The sequence below is a fragment of the Lasioglossum baleicum genome, chromosome 19 (genome assembly GCF_051020765.1).
Source record: "Lasioglossum baleicum chromosome 19, iyLasBale1, whole genome shotgun sequence".
Classification (NCBI taxonomy): domain Eukaryota; kingdom Metazoa; phylum Arthropoda; class Insecta; order Hymenoptera; family Halictidae; genus Lasioglossum; species Lasioglossum baleicum.
The window spans coordinates 1,285,798-1,311,105 of record NC_134947.1 but is presented as its reverse complement, the minus strand read 5'-3'; the positions used below and the strand labels follow the sequence as shown (position 1 = coordinate 1,311,105).

Here is a 25,308-nt window from a genome sequence, read left to right as displayed (position 1 = left end):
TTCTTGATATTTTACCAAAGGGCGCATTTTTCTTTACATATCCACCAGCTTAAAATTAAACTCGGTGCTTTATAGAACTTCCGGCGGATGTTCACAACAGAAATCAAGTGAATATTTATGAAATTTTCAGTTTGTAAGTTCTGTAAGTTATAAAAGAGCTTGGTATAAGCATAAAAATTTGTTCTCAGAGGAATTATCATTTGTTTTACGTTAATGAACGAAGAATTTTCATTTTTCGGAGTTCTCGGTGAAACAGTGAGAAAATAGCGCAACGTCGCGAACGGCGTCGGCAGCCAAAATGTCGGCAGTTTCTCAAGTCTAAGCGTATCCTCTGTCAACATTTGTGAATCTCCATCGAAGTCAACATCGAATCAGTCAATAATTGAATAATTGATAATGTATGATCGATATTGGATTCCTTTGATACAGTGTTAAATCGGAATCTTCGGAATTTCGAAGGTAAATTGACATTTTCTAGGTTCACCCTCGACACTGCTCGATCCTTGTCCTTTTCTCTCTGTGTAATTTCATTCAATATACGAGAAATTTTTTGTAAGATTTTTCCGGCCGAATCCAAACAATCGATTATTTCAACAAAATATTCACCGTTCGCGTTAGAGGATACAATTTCTTGATCTACGATATTTTTTTTTTAAGAAACGAAATTAGTGGTGTGTTAATGTGGTTATATACAGTGACTCACAAAGTATTTCAATAAGTTTTCAGTGTGTAATTCAATTGAGTTTTAACAGATTTTCTATGATTATATTGATCGAACTATGAATAAAACTAATAACTTGACGTTTATTTCAATATACATTATGATTCAAATTATACTTGGATATAATTAGTTAGATGTTAAATAATTCTCGAAATTTTCTGTACTCGATACTGAAATATTAGTTCGCTTATACTATTATCGTTCTAGACGTTTGTTTACATTTAGATTATTCAAATTTAGTTTATTTGTTCGATAGATTTTTCATAATTTCTATATTTTAATCTACATTTTTTTCTTTTGTTAGAGTATCCTCTGAATTCTTTTGTTGATTCATTTTATAACACGGTTATTATCAAGTGTTTCATTATGCGTACTCAGTTCTGTATTTTTTTGTTTACTAACAGAATGATAAGCAGGAAAGAAAAGTAACTTAGACCAAAAAATAAAGTGAAACGAAGCAAGGAATTGTGTTAACGTTTTGTGTTTTTAATTACAAGTGGGACATGTGACAAGGCGGGTATGATTTTGTAGCAAAGTTAAAATGTCCAGCGACAACGATCAGACACCCAAATCCGGCAAGCGGAAGAAACTTGTCGTACCTGATAGCGAAGATAGTGACGAAACTATCGTGCTATCTCGCAGGAAATCGAAAACTCATGTACGTATCAATTTATATTAATATTTGTGTCGAAATGATTTTTAACTTTAAATAAATGTTAAATGCTTTCGGCGCAACGGTTCGATCGTTTATCATTAATTATCGAACAAAATCAACGGTTCAATCCTAGTTTGGATTCTTTTTGAAATAGATCTCGAAAAGGATCCGAGCTAGGATCAAAACGTTGATTTTAGTAATAAACGATCAAACCGTTGCGTCGAAATGATTTTCTCATATTATTAACTTTAGATAAATGTTAAATGCTTTTGGTGCAACGGTTCGATCCTAGTTTGGATCTTTTTCGAGAAGGATCTTGAAAAGGATCTGAGCTAGGATCAAAACGTTGATTTTAGTAATGAACGATCAAACCGTTGTGCCGAAATGATTTTGCTCATATTATTAACTTTAGATAAATGTTAAATGCTTTTGGCGCAACGGTTCGATCCTAGTTTGGATCCTTTTCGAAAAGGATCCGAGCTAGGATTGAAACGTTGATTTTAGTAATGAACAATCGAAGTGTTGTGCCGAAATGATTTTCTCATATTATTAACTTTAGATAAATGTTAAATGCTTCCGGCGCAATGGTTCGATCCTAGTTTGGATTTTTTTGGAAAAGGATCCGAACTAGGATTGAAACATTGATTTTAGTAATGAACGATTGAACCGTTGCGCCGAAAGCATTTAACATTTATTAACAGCAAATACGATCGATAGAAGAAACATAATTAACTTTAAGAATCGTAATTTTATACACGCAGAGGGTCATAAGCGAAGGTGAATCTAGCGATGAAGACGGAGACGTTCAACGGCGCATTGTAACAAGACAAAGTCGAGTGAGTTACATTCGAGACTAATAAAAGAATTATAAACTGTAGTGTGCTTGAAATATCACGATATTTATCTATTTCAAAGTTTCAGAGAGTTATTACCGAGGACAATTCAAGTTATAGAAGCAGCAGTACAGATTCAAATAATTATAACCAATTAGGTTGGTTCCATGAGTTTTCATTTGGAGTGATATATATTAGAAAAAATTGAAATGTTTGTAAATAAACATACGATTAAATTTGAAATAATATTTGCACAATTTATTTATCAGGAGAAAGCAGCGATACTAGCGAATGGCAGTCGGATTGGAGCAGTTCATCGGAATCAGAAAAGAAACCTATTAAACGAAAGGTTCTTGGAAAATCAAGATCTAAAAAGCCCCCTAAAATTTTGTCGGATGTAGATACAGACACCAGCGATGATCAGATAGAAAAATGTCCTATATGTTTACTTCCTTTTAGAAGGCAACAGTTAGGCACTCCATCTTCCTGCGAACATTGTTTCTGCTTGGAATGTCTACTGGAATGGAGCAAAAATGTAAACACTTGTCCAGTGGATCGTCAAACGTTCACAACGATCCATGTTAGAAATGAGTTTGGAGGACAGGTATGTTCTTCTACAATTGACATCCCATTTCTAATAGTGGTTAACACAAATTAACTTAATTTTATTTTTCTTATAGATTATAAGACAAGTCCCAGTAGAAGTGACCTCCCGCGTAGAAGACGAACTGCTGGAAGATCCTACGTTTTGCGAAATATGCCACCAAAGCGATAGAGAAGATCGCATGCTTCTTTGCGATGGTTGTGATTGTGGCTACCATCTAGAATGTTTATCACCTCCGATGACAGAAGTACCTATGGAAGAATGGTTTTGCCCAGAATGTTCACAAAACAGTCAGAACGATGCGGAAGCTGTAAGGATTCTTCATCTTCTTTTCATTATTTTCCAAGTATTTATCACATTGCTGAAATGTGAATTATGTATATTCCATGCCAAATCGATCACTTTTTGCAGGCACTATCGTCGATTTTGTTCTAAATGAAATATGTTGTAGCCCATGTGAAATTAGGGGGAGGGTTTAAGTCATCATTTTGCTGGTTTCGAATTTTTTTGAAAAATTTCAATTTTTGCCCATTTTTGCGAAAACGGGCCTCGCTTGCAAATTTTTATCTCAGGAACGGTTCGTACGATTGAGCTACATTTTTTTTGTTTTATTCGGAAAGGATTGAGCTATTACAAAATAATTTTTTCTATCTCGATAATCAACTTTACAATGTCGAAAAATTTGAACAAATTCCTTTCTTTTACGTTTTTCACGATGAGGGGGCTCAGTGATTTAAATGTAGAAAAAATATAGTTATATTCCTTTTGAAGGGCTTATTTTAAAGGGCTCATTTTAAGGAATATAACCATATTTTTTCTGCATTTAAATCACTGAGCTCCCTCATCGAAAGAAACGTAAAAGAAAGGAATTTGTTTAAATTCTTCGACATTATATGAAGTTGATTGTTGAGGTTGAAGAAATTATTTTATAATAGCCCAATCCTTTCCGAATAAAACAAAAAAAATGTAGCTCAATCGGACGACCGTTCCTGAGATAAAAATTTGCAAGCGAGGCCCGTTTTCACAAAAATGGGCAAAAATTGAAATGTTCGAAAGCCTGCCATTTCTAAAAAAATTCGAAACCAGCAAAATAATGACTTAACCCTCCCCCCTTAATTTCACATGGACTACAACATACAGGGTGGCTGAAAAGATCCCGGAACTTTTTAAAGCATTTCAGCAACATAAAAATACCGCACAAACGAACGGAACCACACACTTTACCGAATAATACGTTTTATTAATTCATTAACAATGAAATGAACCAAAAACATTTACAACGAATGTTCGGAATTGCCTCCTTTTGATTCGATACATTTACGGAACCCGCTTTCTAAAATTCCCGTCGATGGTCGCTGGTGATGGCCTGAAGAAGGTTCTTTTCACGGATGAGAAAATTTTCACGGTCGAACCCCTACAAAACCGCGAAAATCACCGCCAGCTGCTCAAGAAGGGCCAGCAGGAGACTTAGGCTGCGAAAACCATCGGCCGCAGCCATTTTCCAGCCTCGGTGATGGCTTAGGCCGCTATCTGCACCACTGGGAAGACGCCACTGGTGTTCATCCCGAGAAACGTAAAAATCAACGCCGCCGAGTACCAGGAACGTGTCCTCCGGAGGGAATTAAAGCCGTGGGCAACGCGACACTTCGTCCAGGGCGGATTCACGCTTCAGCAGGACTGGGCGCCGGCGCATTCCGCCGAATCCACCATCGTCGTCTGCAAATACCTGTTTCCCGGCTTTTGGGGAAAGGATGTTTGGTCGCCGAACTCGCCGGATCTTAACCCGATAGATTACTCAGTATAGTCCATCATGTAGCAAAAAATTTCAGGAAGGCGACACGCCACTAGTCCAGTCAACGGAAAGTTGTAGAGGGAAATGGAAGGAACACAATTTTTAAAGTTTGGTCTTTGTTTGGACTAGCTAGGAGGTAAACATACTAAAAGTCCCCACTCCTAGGAGGTGAGCGGGGTACCGGAGCGCACGTAGAAGGTTTTCCGCTTATATCTCGGAAACTACGCGTCCTAGCGATAAGACCATTCTATACAAAATTAAAGCTGATAAAATGTGCCACAAGATTGATTGGATTCAGTTTTTCGCTATCTCGCATAGTTTTCAAGATATCCGCGCTCAAAGTTCTCTAATTGTGAAAAAGAAATTTTTGCCTCACGTTTTTTGCCTTATTGACTCTTCAGCAGAATTAGTGAAATTTGAGCGCGGATATCTCGGAAACTATGCGAGATAACGAAAAACTGAGTCGAATCAATCTTGTGACACATTGTGTCAGCTTTAATTTTGTATGGAATGGTCTTATCGCTAGGACGCATAGTTTTCGAGATATAAACGGAAAACCGTAAAAGGGGATCTACGTGCCCCCCTGCACCCCGCTCACCTCGTAGGAGTAGGGGCTTTTAGTATGTTTATCTCCCAACTAGTCCAAACAAAGTCCCAAAGTTAAAAATTGTTTTCCTTCCATTTCCCTCTACACCCCCCTTATGAGCATTCATTGACTGGACTACGGTGGAGCAACTGAAAGCGGCGTTGACGCGTGCCTGGGACGAGATTACGGTGGAAGAGTGCGCGACGGTGCATCGTCGGGAATTTTAGAAAACGGCTCCGTAAATGTATCAAATCGAAAGGAGGCAATTTCGAACATTTGTTGTAAATGCTTTTGGTTCATTTCATTGTAAACGAATCAATAAAACTTATTATTCGGTCAAGTGTGTGGATTCATTCGTCCGTGCGGTATTTTTACACTGCTGGAATGCTTGAAAAAATTCCGGGAACTTTTCAGCCACCCTCTATTTCATTTAGAACAAAATCGACGATGGTGCCTGCAAAAAGTGATCGATTTGACATGGAACGACCCTTAGAAATTTTCTTTGTATAAGCGGAAACCGAATTTTAGTGTATTTTCTGTTCTTCACGACCACGTTTCGTATCTATTCTTCTAGGTGGAGATTGATTTGGACGAGATACCAGACTTAATGGAAGAAGCCCGAAGACTCGGCGTATCATACGGCAGAACACGTACTGGTCAACCTCAAGACACTCAACCACGAATTTTACCTCGTACTAGACATACAGAACGTGTTAGAGCCACTATTCGCAGGTACCGAATCGCTGAATAAAATAAAATTATAATAAGGGTTCTTCATAGAGTTCTGTTCAATTTTGTAATACAGTTTGTTTTCTTTTGTATTTTTCAATATTATATTATACACAATACAACATTATTTAATATATAATTGTGTTAACAGAAGAAATCGAATTTATGACAATCCACAACCAACCCGTCAACAAACGTTCGATCCAAACCAGCCTTCCACCTCTTCTGGTTTGGAGTCATACGGTGACAACAGTCGAAGTCGTTCTCCGAGCAATGCTTTTCATACATGGGGCTCCGGGGATCGAAATTGTTCAGATAGAAGTTCACGGAGATATCAGAGATCTAGAAGCAGCTCGAGTGATTCTAGCTACGAAAGTACTTTCACGAACTCTCGGGGAAGAGCCGATACTAGAAATAATTCGAAAAATTCTGACAGCGGTCGTCCGAAGGGCAATTCTAGAGAAAAGGGCAGCACTTTGAGAAGTAGTAGTAGTAGTAAAAAGTCTGGGAGCAGTTCGACGAAGAGAGGAAGCAGAGCTAAGTCTAGAAAGCCGAGGAAAGTTTCCAGTAGACAGACAATATTAAAGGAAGTTAGAATCACGGAGCGTAACGAAGAAGGGGAAGAAGAAGAGATTGTTACATTTGTCAAAGTAACTCCGATCGGCGTACGAAGAAAGAAAAGAAAAACGAGGAAGAAGGTAATGGCTTAGAATTTTCAATGTATTTATCATTTTAAGCAAATAATCATATTATGTTTCACAGAGGAGAAAGGTTGCACGTCCAGCTAGAACTGTATCGAGCGTTTTAACTAACCCGAAAAGGAGACTCGCAGCTTCTTTAGGTATTTGTAAGCCAGCCAAAGGTGTTCCAGTTTTATTACCTAGCGTTAGAAATCGTACAATTCTGTCGGAAAGATCTGCATTGAACACTGCCCGATACGAAGCTGGAGTCACGAGGCTTAGTCTTCTCGGAGATGGTCTGGGTTTGAATTATAGTCCTCCAGGGTAAATGTTACACTTGATATTTCTGATTAATAGCAGACTAATAGCAGGTCCAGCGGCTGCACGCACAATTTTTATTGATATTGTGTGGAAAACAATGGTTTTAGGTTGGAAGACAACCCCCTAAAATTTTAAGTCGCTAACCCTTCGTATAAGGATGATATGAGGGGGTAAATACCCTTAACTGTATAATTTTTTTTCTCGGTTGTTAATTAAGATATTCGGATAAAAAAAACGAAAATACTCGAACTTACCTCCTTCATATCATACATACTTCATTTCACCATTGTGATCAAATTATTAAGGATAGAAAAAAACATTTAATTTTTTAGAGGTGGGAAATGCAAGCAACCCTTCGAGTGACCACTTCCAAAGAATGATTTTTTTCTACCCTTGATAATTTAATCACAATGGTGAAAAAAATGTACGATATGAAGGAGATAAGTTCGAGTATTTTCGTTTTTTTTATCCGAATATCTTAATTAACAACCGAGAAAAAAATGGGAATTTTTTAGTTAAGGGGATTTACCCTCATATCATCCTTATACGAAGGGTTAGCGACTTGGAATTTTAGGGGGTTATCTTTCAACCTAAAACCATTGTTCTCCGCACAATATTAATAAAAATTGTGGGTGGGGGGCCGCTGGACCAATCTTAGTCTGCTAGACCAGACCCCTAGATTAATGGAAATCAAAACTATTTCGAATGTTTGATTTTGCAGTTCCGATACCGAGGATTATCAAACAGCCAATGGTCCTACTATAACTATTCATAGACGCTCTATAATGTCTTCCCGGAGACACCTTCGTGTAAAAAGTATTGCTATCCCTCAACAACCAGAAACTGATCTTCTCAGCAGCATAATATGCAGCCAGGAAATGTGGCATTCGAGAAACAATAATGTGATTTTGAAGTCAGACGGTCTTCTATTGATCGACAAGAAGGAAGATCCTGACGATTCGGAGAACAAAAAGATAGAAGATAAAATATCAGCTAATATCGAGAAAACAGATCCTGATGTAAAGGATAAGAAAACATCTAGCACGGACGGACCGCTGGAAGCGTCCGGGATTAATTCAGAGTTAATTACACAGGCTCCAATGTATAATAATCCCTGTGGAGGAGGAAATAGAGGTAACTTCAGGGGTGGCTACAGGGATAACACGAGACACAGTCACGGCGGGCAAAATTATGGAAGAGATTCCCTAGCTGGAAGTGGCAGACATAGTTATGGCGGAAGTGGTGGTGGGAATTTTGGAAGGGATTTTGGACCTCCTGCGTTTTACAATCCAAACTTTGAACACTGCGGCCCTCCCATGTTTGGAGGAAGTCCTCCATTCAGGAATCGCAATCCTCAACACTTTCGAAATGAGAGGTATTAATTAACTGTACTTTACATATAGCTGTACTACCAAGTATATTTCTATTATTCGTTAAACTTGAACTGTATTTTATGAAATTTTCAGATTCCGTTTCATGCCTCCAGGGAGACCTCCATTCAATTTTACAGAAGGATTCGAGCACCATTCCTTTCCTGAAAGATTCAATCGTCCTAGATCGCCGCAAACTCCCGTTGAACGGCCTCAGAATAATATGCCTGCGAACTTACCAGACGACTCTGCTGGCAACCAGTCTGTAGAGCAGCAATCGCAGGACACTGAAAACGCTTCGAATAGACAAGAAGAGGATTGCGACATCTATTGCGACATTGAAACGAAATCTGACGGAGAACTTCAAGATCAGCAAAATGGATCGGTGGCACTTTTACCACCTCCGGAACCACCGTCGGGTCTCTTAGATTTCGAAGAAAATTCGAGGAGTGATAAGGACAGCGATCAGGAGTTAGTTATCGACGATAGTCATAAAGAAGACACTCCAAAAAATGATAAGTACGATCCCTTTTCTGTGGATAGCGATAGCGACAGCGAAGGAAAAAAGAACGATGAGGTCGAGGCAGAGAAAAAAGAGGAGGAGGCGATGGAAAATGTAGCACCGCCACCTGAACCTCAAGATGCATCGATTCGTTTGTCAGCTTACGACGATGAAGAGGAAGAGGATTCTCAAGCGGACTGCCCTAACTTTTCGATCTACTCCTCTCAAACAATGGACGTTGCTCGACACACCGAACAGCAATTATCACAACAGATAGGACCTCTTGAACCACCCCCTCTTCCACCTTCAATACCAGACGATGATGATGTTATTGTTGGTGATGTTCAGGCTTGTGATCTTGCCGATATCCCAGAGCCATCCGATCCGTATGTGGAAGCATTGAGGAAAGAGAGGCAAACATTAAGCAAAATTCCTCCGAAGAAAATCTCTCATGACAGCAGGGGTAAAATTACCTTCAAGATTGGAACAAAACTGAAGATTAATAACAGATTATTAGGGTTGCAGGGGGAGGAAAAAGAAATTGAAGAAGAAAAGAAAAAGGAGAATGAGGTAAGTGATATATTTGTTAGTATGTTATTCATTTCGTAGGGGTGTGCGGATACCCGAAATTTCGGGTTCGGGTCGAGATCCCGAAAGTTTATAAACTTCGGGTACCCGAAATCGCAGTTGGGTCCGGTCGAGTCGGGGTCCCGAAAGTTTGCAATATTCGGGTACCCGAAGTTAAAGTTGTATTTATATTTTTTAGACTATTCAGTTGAATCTTTTATTTTCGCTGGCAGGTTCAGAAATGATTTTTCTATTTCCCGTGTAATCGGTTCTCGAATTTCGCGACAAAAAGGAATAATTTCGAGTACATTATGTGAAATAACAGTATTTTATTTTAAATTCGCGTGTAGGAAGCATAATTGCTCTACTTTTTCCGATATTATATACCCATAATCTAGTAGTATTAACATTGGTATTATTTGTTTGAGTTAGTGTTTTTGCTTCAATTTCAATTTTTCAAATTTCAATTTCAACATCAATTTCAACTCTTCGATTTCAACTCCAATTTTTCAATTTCGACCTAAATTTCAACTTCGACTTCAATTTCCATTTCAACTTCAATACCAACTTCTATTTGCATTTCAACTTCAATTTCAACTTCAATTTCGATTTGAACTTGTTCGATTTCAACTTCAATCTTTATTACTTTTATAGTGATTTAATTGGAATTGTTATTTTTATTAAACTTTATGTCAATTCCACATGCGTGCTTCTGATAAAGCTAGGTTTAACTTTAAACTCGTTTTTGTCGAAATCTATTTTTACTCTTCCCCCCCCTTCTTTTAAATTAATTTACATTTATGGACTTTTAAGACTTCTTAGGGACGTCTTGAAGACCTCCCGGACGTCCTACGACCGTCTAATGAACGTCTTCTAGACGTCTTAGAGACGTCTTACCGTTTTCTAACACAAGTCGTTCGGAAGACGTTCGTAGGACATTCGGGGCATCTTTAACACGTGTTTGTGCTATCTGGATAATTGATCGAGAAAAACCCGGAAACTTGCGCGCCTAGTATAAGAGCACTGTTTAGGAAACAGTGTTTACTACAAATCGAAATATTATTAGAACCGATGATTGCAGAAACAGCAAGACAATACCTTGGCATTCCTGCCACTCAAGTATCCAGCGAACGATTGTTTTCTGACGCTGGAAATATTGTCACAGTCACGAGAACAAAACTTGTATCGGAAAAAGTAGAACAATTATGCTTCCTACACGCGAATTTAAAATAAAATACTGTTATTTCAAGTAATGTATTCGAAATTATTCCTTTTCGTCGCGAAGTTCGAGAATCGATTACACGGGAAATGCAAAAATCATTGAACCTGCCAGTGAAAATAAAAGATTCAACTGAAAAATCATGAAACAGTATTATACTTACATATATAAATACAACTTTAACTTTGGGTACCCAAATATTGCAAACTTTCGGGATCCCGACTCGACCCGACTGCAATTCCGGGTACCCGAAGTTTATAAACTTTCGGGATCCCGACCCGAACATTGCCCGACTTGACCCGAAGCTCGGGTACCCGCACACCACTATTCATTTGACAATGTACGTGCAATACATGACATTTTTATATGAATTTTTTAGCCAGTAAAGGAGGAGGAAACCTCTATCGACCGTGAAGAAGAAAGAAAGAAAATTTCGAAGAGTAGATTTGAAGAAAGTCAAGCAAAAGAGGATAAGAAGGATGAGGAGGAAGAGGAGGAGGAGGAGCCAGAAGTGTCCTCTACATTTGTCGCAATTCCAGATCTGAAACGAGTAGAAAGTGCAAACGAAGATCGGAAAGAAGAAGAAGAAGAAGAATCGGCAGGAGCATCCGCAGTTGTTGCAACAGAGAAAGTATCTTTATCAGATGTACCAACCGAAACCACTCAGTTATCTCCTAAAAAAGTGGAAAGTGAGTTAAGCAATGAGTGTTCCTCAGAACTGGTGTCGGAGGGTGGTAGCGAGTCTCCTGCTTCGCTTCCTAAAACTTCAAATGCAGATATTAATGAGGAAATTCCAGAAGAGCCGACAAACATCGAAGAATGTCAAGTCAAAGTCAAAGATCCTGAGAATAAAAAGAGAGAACAACCGCCGCATCGTTTCGTTGTCGAGGAAGAAGAAGAGGAGGAGGAGGAGGAGGAGGAGGAAGAAGAGGAGGAAGAAGAAGAGGAGAACGAGAATAAAAAAGAAAGATTTCCTATCGAGAAAGAGAAATCGAACGAGCAAGCAACAGTTGAAGAACCTGTCGAACAAAGCAAGGATTGGGAATCCGATGGAGCTTATACTCCCTGCAAAGATGAGCTTCCTCTGAAGGAGTCTAAATCGTCGGAGCAATTGCCACCGATTGAAAGTGGCTTGGAACCGATTACACCGACGAAGGATAAGCCGGACGACTTGGACAGCTGCAGAACACCGGTGGATTACAATGTCTTGGGAACTGAAGCTATTTCAGAAACGGATGAAGCAATGAATTTCGAGGATGAGCTAACCTTATTGAGTTTGCGAAAGGAAAAGGAAATGGAAGATGGCGAGATAGTTGAAGAAAAGACTGCGAAGGAAGGTGAAAAGATAGAGAAGGAGAAAGAGGAAGAGAAGAAACGCAAGAAAAAGGAGAAAAAGGAGAAAAATAAAGAAACGGAGAAGAATAAAGAAAATATTGCATCGGAGAATCAAGTAGCTTGGAAGAAACTGTCGAAGAGTACGAAAGAGAGATCGTACAGAGACAAGGAGAAAAGATCGAAATCGAAAGAAAAAGAAAAACCGAAGAAGAAGAAGGAAGTAGTAAAGAAAAAAGAGAAAAGGAAAGAATTGCCTAGGTACGACGTCAGGAAAATAGTCGCGGAGAGGCCTTCGAGACCTAGAAAAGACGAATACGGGCGGGACATAAGGGAGAAGTCGCGACAAAGAACCAGATCCAGAAGTCTGAGCTCGAAACGATCTAGATCGTACTCGAAGCTGCGCTCTAGAAGCAGATCCAGAACTAGAATCCAAAGATCTTGGTCCAGGGATCGTAGATCTTATTCGAAATCTCTTTCGAGGAGAAGATCCCTCTCCAGAGGAAGACGCAAGTCGCCGAAAAGAAGGTCAACCTCGAGAAGAAGATCTTCGTCGAGAAAAAGATCGCTGTCACGAAGGCGATCGAGATCTATATCTCGCAAACGAAGATCTCTGTCGAGGAGAAGGTCCAGGAGATCGGTCTCAAGGTCTAGGAGATCCTTGTCGAGGTCTCGACAGAAGAGATCCTTGTCGAGATCCAGAAGGTCCTTGTCTAGATCTCGCGATAGGCGTAAGGATAAGAAAAAGTACAAATCTCGCAGCCGATCGAAGAACCGGAAGAGATCTCGGTCGAAATCACCGAGAAAATCTTCGAAATCTAGGGAGAGGAAGCTCCCGAAGAGAAAAGCACAAAGTAGATCGAGATCCAGAGGAAGATCTTGTTCGAGAAATTGGGAACAAGTAGAGAAAATCGTCGAACAAGATTTCTCAAGGGACAGGGAGGAAAGAGACTCCTGGAGTGCTCAGTGGACACCATCTTGGTCTAGATCTAGGTCGAAAACACCTCAGCATGTACAACAAGAACCAATCGCTTCTAGAGAATGGTCTCCGGTGCTGGACAACGTGAATGTTCCACCGAAAAATCTGACTGTAATTCTAACAAACAAGGAAGCCATTAAGAAGAAGAAGAAAGATCGCAGGAAAGAGAACAAGAAAGGGAAAGACGAGAAAAAGAGGAAAGGAAAGAGAAACAGAACTCCGCCACCTTCGAAAGAAGTTTTCGCGAGCGGAGATAATATTTTAGTCAGCGTGTGTTTCAACAAAGACAACGAGAACGTTCAAACCGGAGTTCCAGAACTTCCGGAAACAATTCCTTTGATTCCTCCTTTGAAACGACGCCGCAGAGAGCCGCTTCAAACCGATCCTCCGAAACGTTCGAAGAAAGAGAAATCGAAAGATAAACGATCCAAATCACCGAAACCGAAAAAAGACAAAAAGAAAAAGTCGAAAGCTGCTGAAATAGCAGCCACGAAAAAACCAGTCGCGGTGATCGATTTGGATCAATCGCCGTTCAGAGAACAGACTCCATCTCCGCGAGACGTGATAGTTCTCAGCGACGACGACGACAAACAAGAACAACAAATAACTCCCGATCAGTGTCAACCTTCGCAAAATTCACCGCAGCGAGAACAGTTTGTTTCGCAAGGACCAAAAACTCCTCCGGAACCGCAAATAAAATTCTCGATAAACAAACAAACTAGTAACTTACGGCCATCGATGTTAAATCCGCTTTTAGATGAAGAAGAGGAAGAAGAGATGGATGAAAGAGTCGAAGAGGAATTAGAGATGAGAGCGCAAGAGGAATTAGAATTGAGATTAAAAATTGGACCAAATACTCCTCCGGAGCCTCCGACATCTCCTCCGACTAGTCCAGACGCTTACGATCCGTTCGATCCAACGAAATCTAGATCTCCGACGCCCGATGCCAGTCAAGAAGCAAATTCCAGCGACGAGAGAAGAAGATCCCCGAGAAAACATGACTCTGTGGATGTAAATATTCACGAGGAGGAGAACATGCAGAAGCAAGAAAGGCAGAGCCAGGAGAAACAATTGGAGAAGCCGAAAATTATTTCTATGGTTACAATCAAAAGAGCTTCGCCGCAAAGAGACGATGCGAATGAGAATGAAAATATCAAAGATGCTGCGGTTTCGACAGGAAATTTAGAAGGACAGCAGAGTCAGCAGAATGTACAGAATCAAAATAATCCTTTTAACGTAATGAATCCTGTACTTGCCACGGTGGCCGCAGCGGTACAAAGAAGCGGAGTGTTCAACTCTTCGAATGCGAACAGCAATCAGCGTAACTTGTTGCAGTCGAATCGAATTTCACCGAGCAACCAGCAGAAACAACGCTCCGGTGATCGTTCTCAAGCATCGACAGTCTTCGCGAATTCGGGAAAACCAAGGAGTTCAAAGTCCGGACAGACAAAGAATAATGGGCAAAATGGAAACGATGCTTGTGCAGAAACAACCGATAATGTGGATATGTCTTCTCCGTATTCGCCTGGATCGACTCTCAGCGACGGTATTTTCGATCCACCGAGTCCTGGAAATTTCAATAGTTCACCTGGAGCTGGGGCGGGAACTGCTGGAGGAACCGTTGGAGGAGCACAACCTACGAAAAATAGCAACTCGAAGGCAACGAAAAGTGCAGAGAAAAAGGATACATTCGATACGCTTTTTGGAGCTGCACCAACGACAAAGACTGCTAGCAAGCCCGCCAGAAGCAAAAAACCTGACAAGGATAAAAAGAAAAAACCGACAAATCCAAAGGTTGGTGTACGCATGGATGAGAATCAGCTTCAGATATTGGATGATCTTCCAAGTTCTGCTGTCGAGATGCAGGTCAAGGATAAGGTTTGATTTTTGTTGCAACTACACAGTTTCAGTACATTAAAGAAGTTTCGTCACATTTAAGAAGCCATAAATATCAAACGATTTCAATCCACTTCGATCAATTCAATCAAAATATTTCTGCACCTCTTACTGTTGTACTATATTACAAATCGTTCAAAGTTGTCTTTAGAATTGAACTATACGAAATAATATCTTTCTTGAAACTTGAATCGTTGCAATTGCCTTGTGACTAATTAGTATTATGTTTTAGTTCCTAAAGAAACTAAATCGTCAAGAACGAGTGGTGGAAGAAGTAAAATTAGTGTTGAAGCCGCACTACACGAAGAAACATGTTACAAAGGAAGAGTACAAGGATATTATGCGAAAAGCAGTACCCAAAGTAAATAATATATAATATTAGAGATGAGAGAGAGGACAATCTGTGAGGATTTTTTACCTATTTACTTGATTGCTTACTCGAATTTTATTGTTTCGTTAGATATGTCACAACAAGACGGGGGAAATCAATCCGAAAAAGATTGCCCATTTAATAGAAGCTTATGTAAGGAAATGCAGAAACAGTAAGAAGAAAACCACTGAGAGTTCTTCTGCGAAGGCCTCTAAACCTGCGTAAGTACTGTGTAATTTATAATCATTTTCCTGAAGGCGTCTTTTACACGTATTTTTAAGTCTGTACACGTTTCGTAACAAAAAGACGCCTTTTGGATGTCTACAAGACGCCTCTTTGGAGACGTCGTTTCTATGGCAGAAATGAAACGTCTAAAAGACGTATTCCTTCAGCCGTAGAAACGACATCACCAAAAAGGCGTCTTTTTGGGACATTAGACATAAAAACGTCGTGAGAACGACGTGTAAAGGACGTCATGTGCTATCGGGGTAAAATATGCGTATATCCGTGTATCGAAATATGCGTATATCCGTGTATCGAAATACACGTGTACACGTGTATTAAACATTACACGAACTCAAATACGTATACCGGGTGGTTCACGACAAACAGGCCACCTAAATAGCTCCGTTAGGATTAGAGATAGAAGAAAATGTTAGAGAGAAAAGTGGTACCGTTAAATGGGGCAAATATGGTGATGTAAAAAAATGTTCCGATTGTAGTCGTTTTCAAGGTCTTTTGAAGGTCGTCGATGATTTTCAAATAGCACCATATATTTTGTAACTTGACTGTGTTTTTGTAGCTGATGTCAAGACGAGTTCAATGATGTGGTACACTATGACCTTCAAATGACCTTGGACTCGTTAATAGATATAGTTTGACTACTCTGTTTGTGATCAACGGAAATTTAATTTCTTCAGCCATTAGCTCTCATAACACGTATTCCGTCCTACACTGCCTAATTCACGGAACTTTTTAACTAAATTTGAATAAGTAGAACGAAATAGACATCTGCGATCAGGAAATCGGTCTTTGTAAAGACGAACAGCTTCTCGAAGACATTGACGACTTTCGTAATAAATGGAAATAAGATCGGTCTTATGCTCGTTTGAGTAACGCATCGTTAAACGGTTATCGATAAACTGATACACTCGCAATAATTCGATGACCATAACTGACTCGGCATACATACCAGTAGTTTGTTGATAATCTTGTTTTTGTACGCTTAGAAATCACCTTCCGTTAACGGAATACGTGTTATGAGAGATAATGGCTGAAGAAATTAAATTTCCGTTGATCACAAACAGAGTAGTCAAACTATATCTATTAATGAGTCCAAGGTCACTTTAAGGTCATAGCGTACCACATCATTGAGCTCGTCTTGACATCAGCTACAACAACACTGTCAAATTACAAAATATACGGTGCTATTTGAAAATCATCGATGACCTTCAAAAGACCTTGAAAACGACTACAATCGGAACATTTTTTTATATCGCCATATTTGACCCCTTTAACATTTTCTTCTATCTCAAATCCTAACGGAGCTATTTGGGTGGCCTGTTTGTCGTGAACCACCTGGTATGTTCTTAAATACATTTTGAAAACAATTTATGTTAATTTATGTTAATTACTGTTAGGAATGCTCAACTTAGACGTACGCCACTCTTTCCGCATTAGGCCCACATTCGTTTTTAGGGGGAGAGTACGATTTCCGTGGCCCCTCGTTTTGAGGTTATATTTGTGTTCTTGGGGTTATTCCAAGAAAAAAATTTATATATAACATGGTGTCAAATCGGCCTGGTTTAGCCGGTAAAGTAGATAGTTTCCTGTTTTTATAAATTTGCAAATATATCAGTAAGCATGTGAAATATGGCAAATTATCAAGAGACCTTTTTCGTAGAAAATGAAATTTCCAACAATTTATGTCCTATGACAAAAGCTTTGCTAAATTTTGGTTGCAACTACAGTAAACTTTACGTTTAGGGAGGCAGCTCCCACACAGATAATACCGCGCACACACCCACCCAGTGCTTAACACGCACCCAGTGTTTCTAAAAAGAAGGTCACCCATATACATGTATAACGAGAGTGACATATTACTCTTGAAAAATGGAATTTTAACATCATTTTAACGTATCTTACAGGAAATTCAATTTCCTACAAAAAAGGTCTCTTGATATTTTGCCATATTTCGCATAGTCTGCGAGATATTTGCAGGTTTATAGAAAACAGGAAATCTACTTTACCGGCCAAACCAGGCCGATTTGACACTATGTTATACATATACAGGGTGTCCCACGCAACTGGAACAGGCTGTAGATATCCAGTGTTCCGATATCGTCGAGCATTTTTCGTACGATGGGTGGCCGCTAGAGGCGCTGCGCGGAAAAAACAGTAACGTATCTATGATGACGAGGTAGTGGAGCCCTGCGTTCTGCGCCCTGCGCCTTGACACAGTTATATTGGCGCGGAAATACCGAAACAATCTGTTCCGGACAAAAAAACTTCAGGACGTGTCCTACAAGTTACAAAATATACACAAATGCACATGTTATACATTCATTTTTCAGAATCAAATCATACAAATCTTTTAAAATTCTGCGGGGTGCTCAAGGTACCCCATTTTATCGAGAAGCTTACGTTACTGAGGCTGCAAGCGCCTCCAGCGGCCATCCACCGTACAAAAAATGCTCGACAATATCGGAACACTGGCTGTATCTCCTAAAGGGTCGAGAATAGAGGAAAATGTTATAAGAAAAAGTTGAATGGCATCAAACGGCGCATACTACGCAACTAATTTTATGCACTTCTGTGCATCGGTGCATCAGAAAAATGCAACTGCACTTTTGTTTTTTAAATGGAAACCTACATTTTTGACAGCACCAATCGATGCAGTTTGTTGTGCTGTACATAAAAGTACAACATACTTATGCCCTAAACTTATTCGTTAAGAAGTTATTGGCAAGTGTACCGGAGTACCTGTACGTTATGTTCCATTATAAATCAGAGAACTTTTAGCTTCGATAACTTCCTAACGAATAAGTTTAAGGCATATGTATGTTAGTACTTTTATGTAGAGCACAACAAACTGCATCGATTGGTGCAGTCAAAAATGTAGGTTTCTATTTTTAAAAAAAGGGCAGTTGCATTTTTCAGATGTACCGATGCACAAAAGTGCATAAAATTAGTTGCGTAGTATGCACCGTCTGATGCCATTCAACTTTTTCCTATAACATTTTCCTCTTCTCCCGATCGTTTCGGAGGTACAGCCTGTTCCAGTTGCGTGGGACACCCTGTATTTACCGGAGGCAGTTGTTCTGCAACTTTACCGAAATATAAGTATACTCGGAAACTGCGCAGCTGATAAAAAAATGTCATAGGACATAAATTGTTGGAAATTCAATTTTCTACAAAAAAGTCTCCTGATATTTTGCCATATTTCGCATAGTCTGCGAGATATTTGCAGGTTTATAGAAATACAGGAAATCTACTTTACCGGCTAAACCAGACATTTTTTTCCTGAAATAACCCCAAGAACGCAAATATGACCTCAAAATGAGGGGCTTCTCGTCGGGATTATTATAGAAAAATTTCATATTGAAGTGCTACATAATTTGTTCACAGTCATATATTAAATGATAATTAAATGTCACGAACTTCTGTGGACGTAATAACTGGACTGCGGATCTTTATGCAAAATGGAAAGTGTCCGCATCGATCAAAGGACACAGGAGTCAAACAAAAGTTGTATTCTTCTTTTTGATGTCCTTAAATATTTTTAACACGTCCATTGCTTTAAATTGTACGTGACCATTTTTGTTATAAGTAGATAAAATCCGCAGTCTAGTAATAGCAATTTCATATTTTTATTCATTTTGTTCATAGCAAATAAAGACGCAAACGATTTCAAATTTGAATTTAACAAAATGATAATTCATCTGTTTTAGGAAAATTTTATGGAGTTGATCATGAGTCAGCTAGGTGTCTGTTCAATTCTCTTCAATTTCGTAGTTCATACGATCGTCGTGCTCGATGAGCGGTGAGTGAGCTTCGAGACAGCTAGTCTCCTCCTCGATGATGCGATGTATCTTGTATTCTCTGTAAATACGTAATTAATTCATTGATTGGTCGATTGGTTGATTGGTCGATTGTTTGCTTGCTTGCTTGGTTGGTTGATTGATTGATTGATCGATCGATTAACTTGTAAGAGTACCATTTATTATTTATATAAAACAATATCCTTTGTCTTGTCAGGGAATCCAACTGTCTCTACGGAAGAACCATTGATAATATATATATGTTGACTTTCTGTAATTTCAGAAGATCTACATTTCTCAGAGACTGAAAAATCGTAAAATCCCTTGAGAATTTATTCATTTAAACATTTAAATATTTCGCCGTACTTGATTGATCACTCAAGTTTCAATGAAAAAGAAAAGTAAGCATAATGGATTTCCAATCATCCGTGTCTTCATAATTTAAGGACGTGAATCTGTATTTCGAATTAACTCTTGAAATTGTGAAAAGTTTATTTATTCTTCTTTACTTGATAGCTAAAAACTTTTAGAAGTCTGTGAATGCACTATTATCTAAATTTACTTTTGAATAGGTATTTTGGTATATATAAAAAAACATCTGATTTCCGAGTTTATTTGTTATACAAAAGGTATTAAAATAAAGCTTGAAAATGATGAAAAATGTCAGTGTCGAAACTTCTATGGATAAATTTTCCTCAATAAAAAGGAGCTATTTGATTATCATAAATCATAAGAAAATAGTCTTGATGTACTTTCGATTGCTATAAATGAACTGTATTGATATACGTTATTCTTGTTTGTATTAACAAGTACTTGATAATTTGACATTTATTTATTCAAATGATTAAACATTAGCGCTTCTTTTTATTCAGTATAAAAAATGATATATATATGCTAATAATCGTGATATTTGTATTTATAATAGAATTTTCTGTGCCAAGCATTGGCACCACTGGCTTTTCCGCAGAGACTGTCATTTTCGTATTCTTAATGCACATGTAAAAATGCTTGAAAGCCACGTTTCTAACGTACATATTGTAATTTCACTCTTTCTACAGAGTTGGACGTTATTCGAATAAATTATTATTCTTATCAATATCACACTCTGCTATTATTATTGTCACTGTATTATTCATACTTCCGTGGTATGCATCGTTAACATACATATACGTAATTAAATTGAATCAATTTTTACTCGTGGTAATTTTCCGTTTACTTAAAAGATTATTTACAGATCTGTTTGTTTACATCATCGGTCGAATAAACGTGCAATGTACACAAATTCTTTTCATAGAAACTATTGAATCAAGAATAAAGTACAAAAGAAACTAACTCAATAATAGAAAATCAATTTTGCTACAACAAAATTCAGGATTAAATTTGGAACGTGTAATCTAATTCTACTGTTAAATAGCAATTAGCAGAAAAGTTTAATGATGAAATTGAACAAGTTAACATGAAAGATTCTATTATGATAGAACCTTTAAGATACTTAATATGATACGACGTTATTAATATTGCAATCAAATTATTAATGATATCAAAGACGAGTATAAATAATTAAGTAATTATTATTAATTAAAGATTTATCATTCGAACGAAACGTGCAATTTATAACCATGCATATATTGAATTAACATTAATGGAAATATACATATACATATTAGAGATCTCGATTTCACGTGTACCGGAAATACACGTGTACACGTGTAGTTCGGATGTTTGTGTTGAAGTTCGTGTATTGTTTACTACACGGATACACGTGTTTTTAGATACACGGATATACGTATATTTTACCCAGATAGCACACGACGTCTTTTAGACGTCGTTTTTAGGTACGTACGTTTTTACGTCACGAAAGACGCCTCTTTGGAAACGTCCTCTTTATGGCAGAAATGAGACGTCTAAATGGCGCCTTCCTTCAGCCGTAAAACCGACATCTCCAAAAAGGCGTCTTTTAGACGTCAAAAGATGACTTCCTTCAGCCGTAAAAACATCATCTCCAAAAAGACGTCTTTTAGACGTCGTTCTTACGTCTGTACGTTTTACGTCATAAAAGACGCTTTTTAGACGTCTACAAGACGCCTCTTTGGAGACGATGTTTTTATGGCAGAAATGTGACGTCTAAAAGGCGTCTTCCTTCAGCCGTGAAAACGACATCTCCAAAAAGACGTCTTTTGGACATCTAAACGGCGTCTTTTTGAGCATAAGACGTAAAAACGACGCGATAACGACGTCTGATGGACGTCGTGTGCTGTCTGGGTAAAATATACGTGTATTCGTGTATTAAACAATGAACTGTGAAACACGTATATATTCGTTACACGTGTACACGTGAATTTTCAATACACGTTCAAACTCGTGATCTCTAATACATATGTGTATAATAGAATAAAAATTTTTTTAGATACTATTGTTCATCGGTTGTTATTCGAATAAAGTTAGTCCAACTCTGATTTTGTATAGCCATAAAATGTGTATGAGAATGAGAGAAATAGAATGAATGAATGAGAATTAGTCTTAAGTGGTAGCAGATCTTGTCTCGTGGAATTGTAAAATAAGAAATTCAAGAGAGTAGGTACTGCTCAAGCTACGTCAAATCTGATTACCTGTAACGAATCAGATTAAACTATATCCTCCAGAAGTTGATCCGACAAATGTTCGATTCTTTCCAACGAAAAGAAAAAGGAAAACTATAGAAATATCTTTATGTTAAAGTTAAAACCAGTTAAATTGAATTCCAGCAACGTAAGCAATTTTTTATTGTAATTAATAATATGCATTCGATCCGATTGTACTTATACATATATTGTATTCGTAATTTACTTTTCTAAGAATGTACTGAAATAACTCGAATGAAATAATTACTTGTGAATTATTTAATTTTTGAAATTATCATTAAAAACAATGAATTTAAACGAAATTTAACAATAAGTTATCAATGTGATTATTTTTTGGAGCTCTGCCTGTTATCATCTAATTTAGCTATTTGAAATAATTAAAATGTCACTGATCCTCCCAGAATAGATTGATGGGTGGTCGAGGATAATTTTAAACAGTCGAGGACTTTTAAACAGTGTTATTTGCTTGATTCAGTCTATTAAACAACTTTACAACTACTCGAATCGCACGCTGTTGTCACTTTTCTTTCCTATATTTATTCTAATTATTATTGTTTATAATAGGAAAAGATTCAGAAACAATTTTTAAGTATATGTTTTCTCTGCAATATACGGCAGTTCAAACTTAGTATTCAAAAAATTAGTAACACAGTTAGAATCAAGCAGTTAAAAAATCGAGACATGAAATTATATTTAATTCGGATTCATAAACAAGGAAATTTTAAAAACAATCTTCTTACTCGAAACTTCTTGTTTCTGTTTCCATATATCATAATATCAACTTAAATTATTCAAACACAATGGAATAAGTTACAAGATATGTAACTGTCGAATCAATACCTATACATAGTATCTCGTAGTAAGGATAAACTAGAAATGATTTGTAATTATTCCTTTTTAATTGACTTATATATCTACCGAATATTTTTATGATTAAGTTTTTTTTCAAGAATTTAGAGTATGCTGTGTGTATATGATGGCTTTGATATGTCATGATCTTATATGCTGATCCAACATTTTTACCATTATCATTGTGCGAATCTGATGACTCCATAATGAAAGGAAGAGTTAGATTTTACTTTTATCTGTAATAGAGTACTGTGTACGTTTGTATTTAAGTTGTTTCTAAATCCCTTGTGTAGATGGCGCTTACATCACGTGTCATCTTTTAAATATCCACGATAACTCATCTATGGTATAAGAGCTCCAAGAAGTACTCACTGACGACATTGATGAGAGCGCGCGTTTCACTAACGAATAAGCGATTCTAAACAGTAAGAATGACAAAGTAATGATTGCCGTTTCAAACAATATATAATAAATATTTAAGGATCGAACACAATATTCCTAGATCATTGAATTTTTGTAATACTTTGTACCCTTTCAAGTCATCAATTAGATATGATAATTGAAAAATGAATACACTTAACAGTTGACACTGACAAAAAAATTGAATGACTATGAATTAAATTATGTCATTAGGTGCGATTAATTATGAGTGAGCCTGCGAGTGCGTGTGATATCTTTTGTACTAAATAATGATGTACATATACATACTGAAGGGAGAAATAAAGAATTTAATATTATCGAAGAAATGCAGTTGAATTATTATATATGATCGTGTCACCATAAATGTCTTTCGTCAACAGACTAACAGACACTTTTTCTTTATAAAGATACCCAGTCAGCCAGGCCTGCTCCGAGCAGATATCGAGCACAGCCTAGCGAGCAGATGGCGGGCAGATGACGCTCGAAGCTGCTCGAAGTCAGTGTTCCGATTGAACCCACCGGTTTTCGAGCATGCACGGGAATTTCAGCCTCAGTAACGTAACCATTTCGATGAAATCGGGTAGCTTGAGAGCACCCCGCGACTTTTAAAAAATTATTAATGTATACATACAAATAAAGTATTGAAATTTAACATAATTGAAACTTATTCTTTATTTTGAGGATGGGATAGGTAAAGAGCGCTGCAATAACTAAGCAAAAGAATACATAATAAAACAAGAAAATACTTCATTTGGCAGAATCAATTAAAGAATACCAACATTTGTTGCTAGGGTAAGGAAAACTGCCAAACCCTTACCAGTATCCACAAATCAAAAATTATTGTACATTATATTACATATAATATACAGTCGGTGAGTCCGAAGAAACAGAACACCTAAATATCTCTGTTACTTTTCGTTGTAGAAAGAAGACTTCTTAGGACTTTACACGGTTTGAAGGGCCACATGTAACGGTGTAAGGGAAAAAATTTTCTAGGTCATTTTTTTTACAAGATTTCAAGGTCATTGATATTTTTTTTAATGGAATGAGGTACTTTTTAATACATCAATCGATGCAGCTAGACATTCGTTATGTAGTTCAGGATATCTCAGGATATCTTTCAATTTAAATAACTCTAAAACACCATTACTGTCGTACTAAGACTGTTACGGATAGAAATACATTTATAATTTTCTCAACGGTGGACTCATGTATACGAAAGTATCACGAAATATGAAGTGTGATAAATTGTAAGGGATTAATGGAGAAAGGCTACTGCTGGTCGATTGGTACGAAATCATGTATAATGCGTAGGAGATGCACCTGAATCTCGTCGACGCTGGCGACTGCGCGATAGCGTTTGTTGCATTTCAAGCCGATAGCGTGTAAAGGTAGACACATTGTGTCTTACCTTAGGCCGCAAAAAACCTCGATTTGGTGAATATCTCACATGAAGGTTACTAGCGAGCACGGGGAAACCGAAAGGTGGATCCGGGGCCGCCAGGCTACAAAGAGTCGCGAGGTTCAGGAAGACAAAAAGAAAAGAAATACAATTGTGAACATAAAGCAATAACCGTCTAGCGAAAGTCATTACGCATGTGGTGGCATGCAAGGACGAGCCTAGGAATTTGTATACCTGGGACGGCGGTTAAAGTAAACAATAACAAGCGAATGCTCGAGCCCCTCTCCACGAATCTCAGGTACCCAGACAACCAAGCGGGTCGAAGCCACAAATGCGCGTGTGGGCTCGTAGCAGTGATGCCAGAGCTGTGGTACTGTGGTACTAAAACATACCCTCACCATAGCCTACTATTGCCCCTACATTGTTTTCCAACGCGCCCGCGCGCTACACTCACCAGCGTACCTCTACGAATACAGTAGAGTGATACGCTGGTGAGTGTAGCGCGCGGGCGCGTTGGAAAACAACGTAGGGGCAATAGTAGGCTATGGTGGGGGTATGGTTTAGTACCACAGTACCACAGCTCTGGCATCACTGGCTCGTAGTGTTCCCCTGGACACAATCTTGGCACATGATGTGGCCGTTGTAAGATGGCAGCACATAGCCGCACTAACTCTTCCTTTTTACTTATTTTGTACGCATTCGAGGCGGGAAAATTAAATGATAGATTTTATTTATTGTAGTATTTGTAGTAGTTTTCCTAGACTGCGGATCTTTATGCAAAATAAAAATTGTCTGCATCGATTGCAAGAGATAGAAACTA

General features: G+C 38.1%; 1 protein-coding gene and 1 long non-coding RNA gene across 3 annotated transcripts in view; one reads left to right on the top strand and one right to left on the bottom strand.

Annotated features, from left to right (window-relative positions):
• LOC143218514 (uncharacterized) overlaps positions 1 to 25,308 on the bottom strand; it is a 145,773-nt gene that overhangs the window by 115,121 nt on the left and 5,344 nt on the right. The window lies entirely within an intron of this gene.
• Phrf1 (PHD and ring finger domains 1) lies at positions 267 to 20,292 on the top strand. 2 transcript variants are annotated; one of them, XM_076443692.1, is made up of 15 exons: positions 267 to 459; positions 1,126 to 1,379; positions 2,138 to 2,212; positions 2,298 to 2,367; positions 2,479 to 2,813; positions 2,890 to 3,123; positions 5,766 to 5,923; positions 6,072 to 6,618; positions 6,683 to 6,924; positions 7,643 to 8,296; positions 8,388 to 9,363; positions 10,959 to 14,768; positions 15,019 to 15,147; positions 15,247 to 15,377; positions 19,107 to 20,292. In XM_076443692.1, exons 2-15 carry the CDS (start codon positions 1,263 to 1,265, stop codon positions 19,123 to 19,125), a joined length of 7,497 nt encoding a protein of 2,498 aa, XP_076299807.1. In that variant the 5' UTR covers positions 267 to 459; positions 1,126 to 1,262; the 3' UTR covers positions 19,126 to 20,292. The 2 variants fall into 2 exon arrangements, with proteins under 2 accessions (XP_076299807.1, XP_076299806.1); XM_076443691.1 differs by having other exon boundaries at positions 2,292 to 2,367.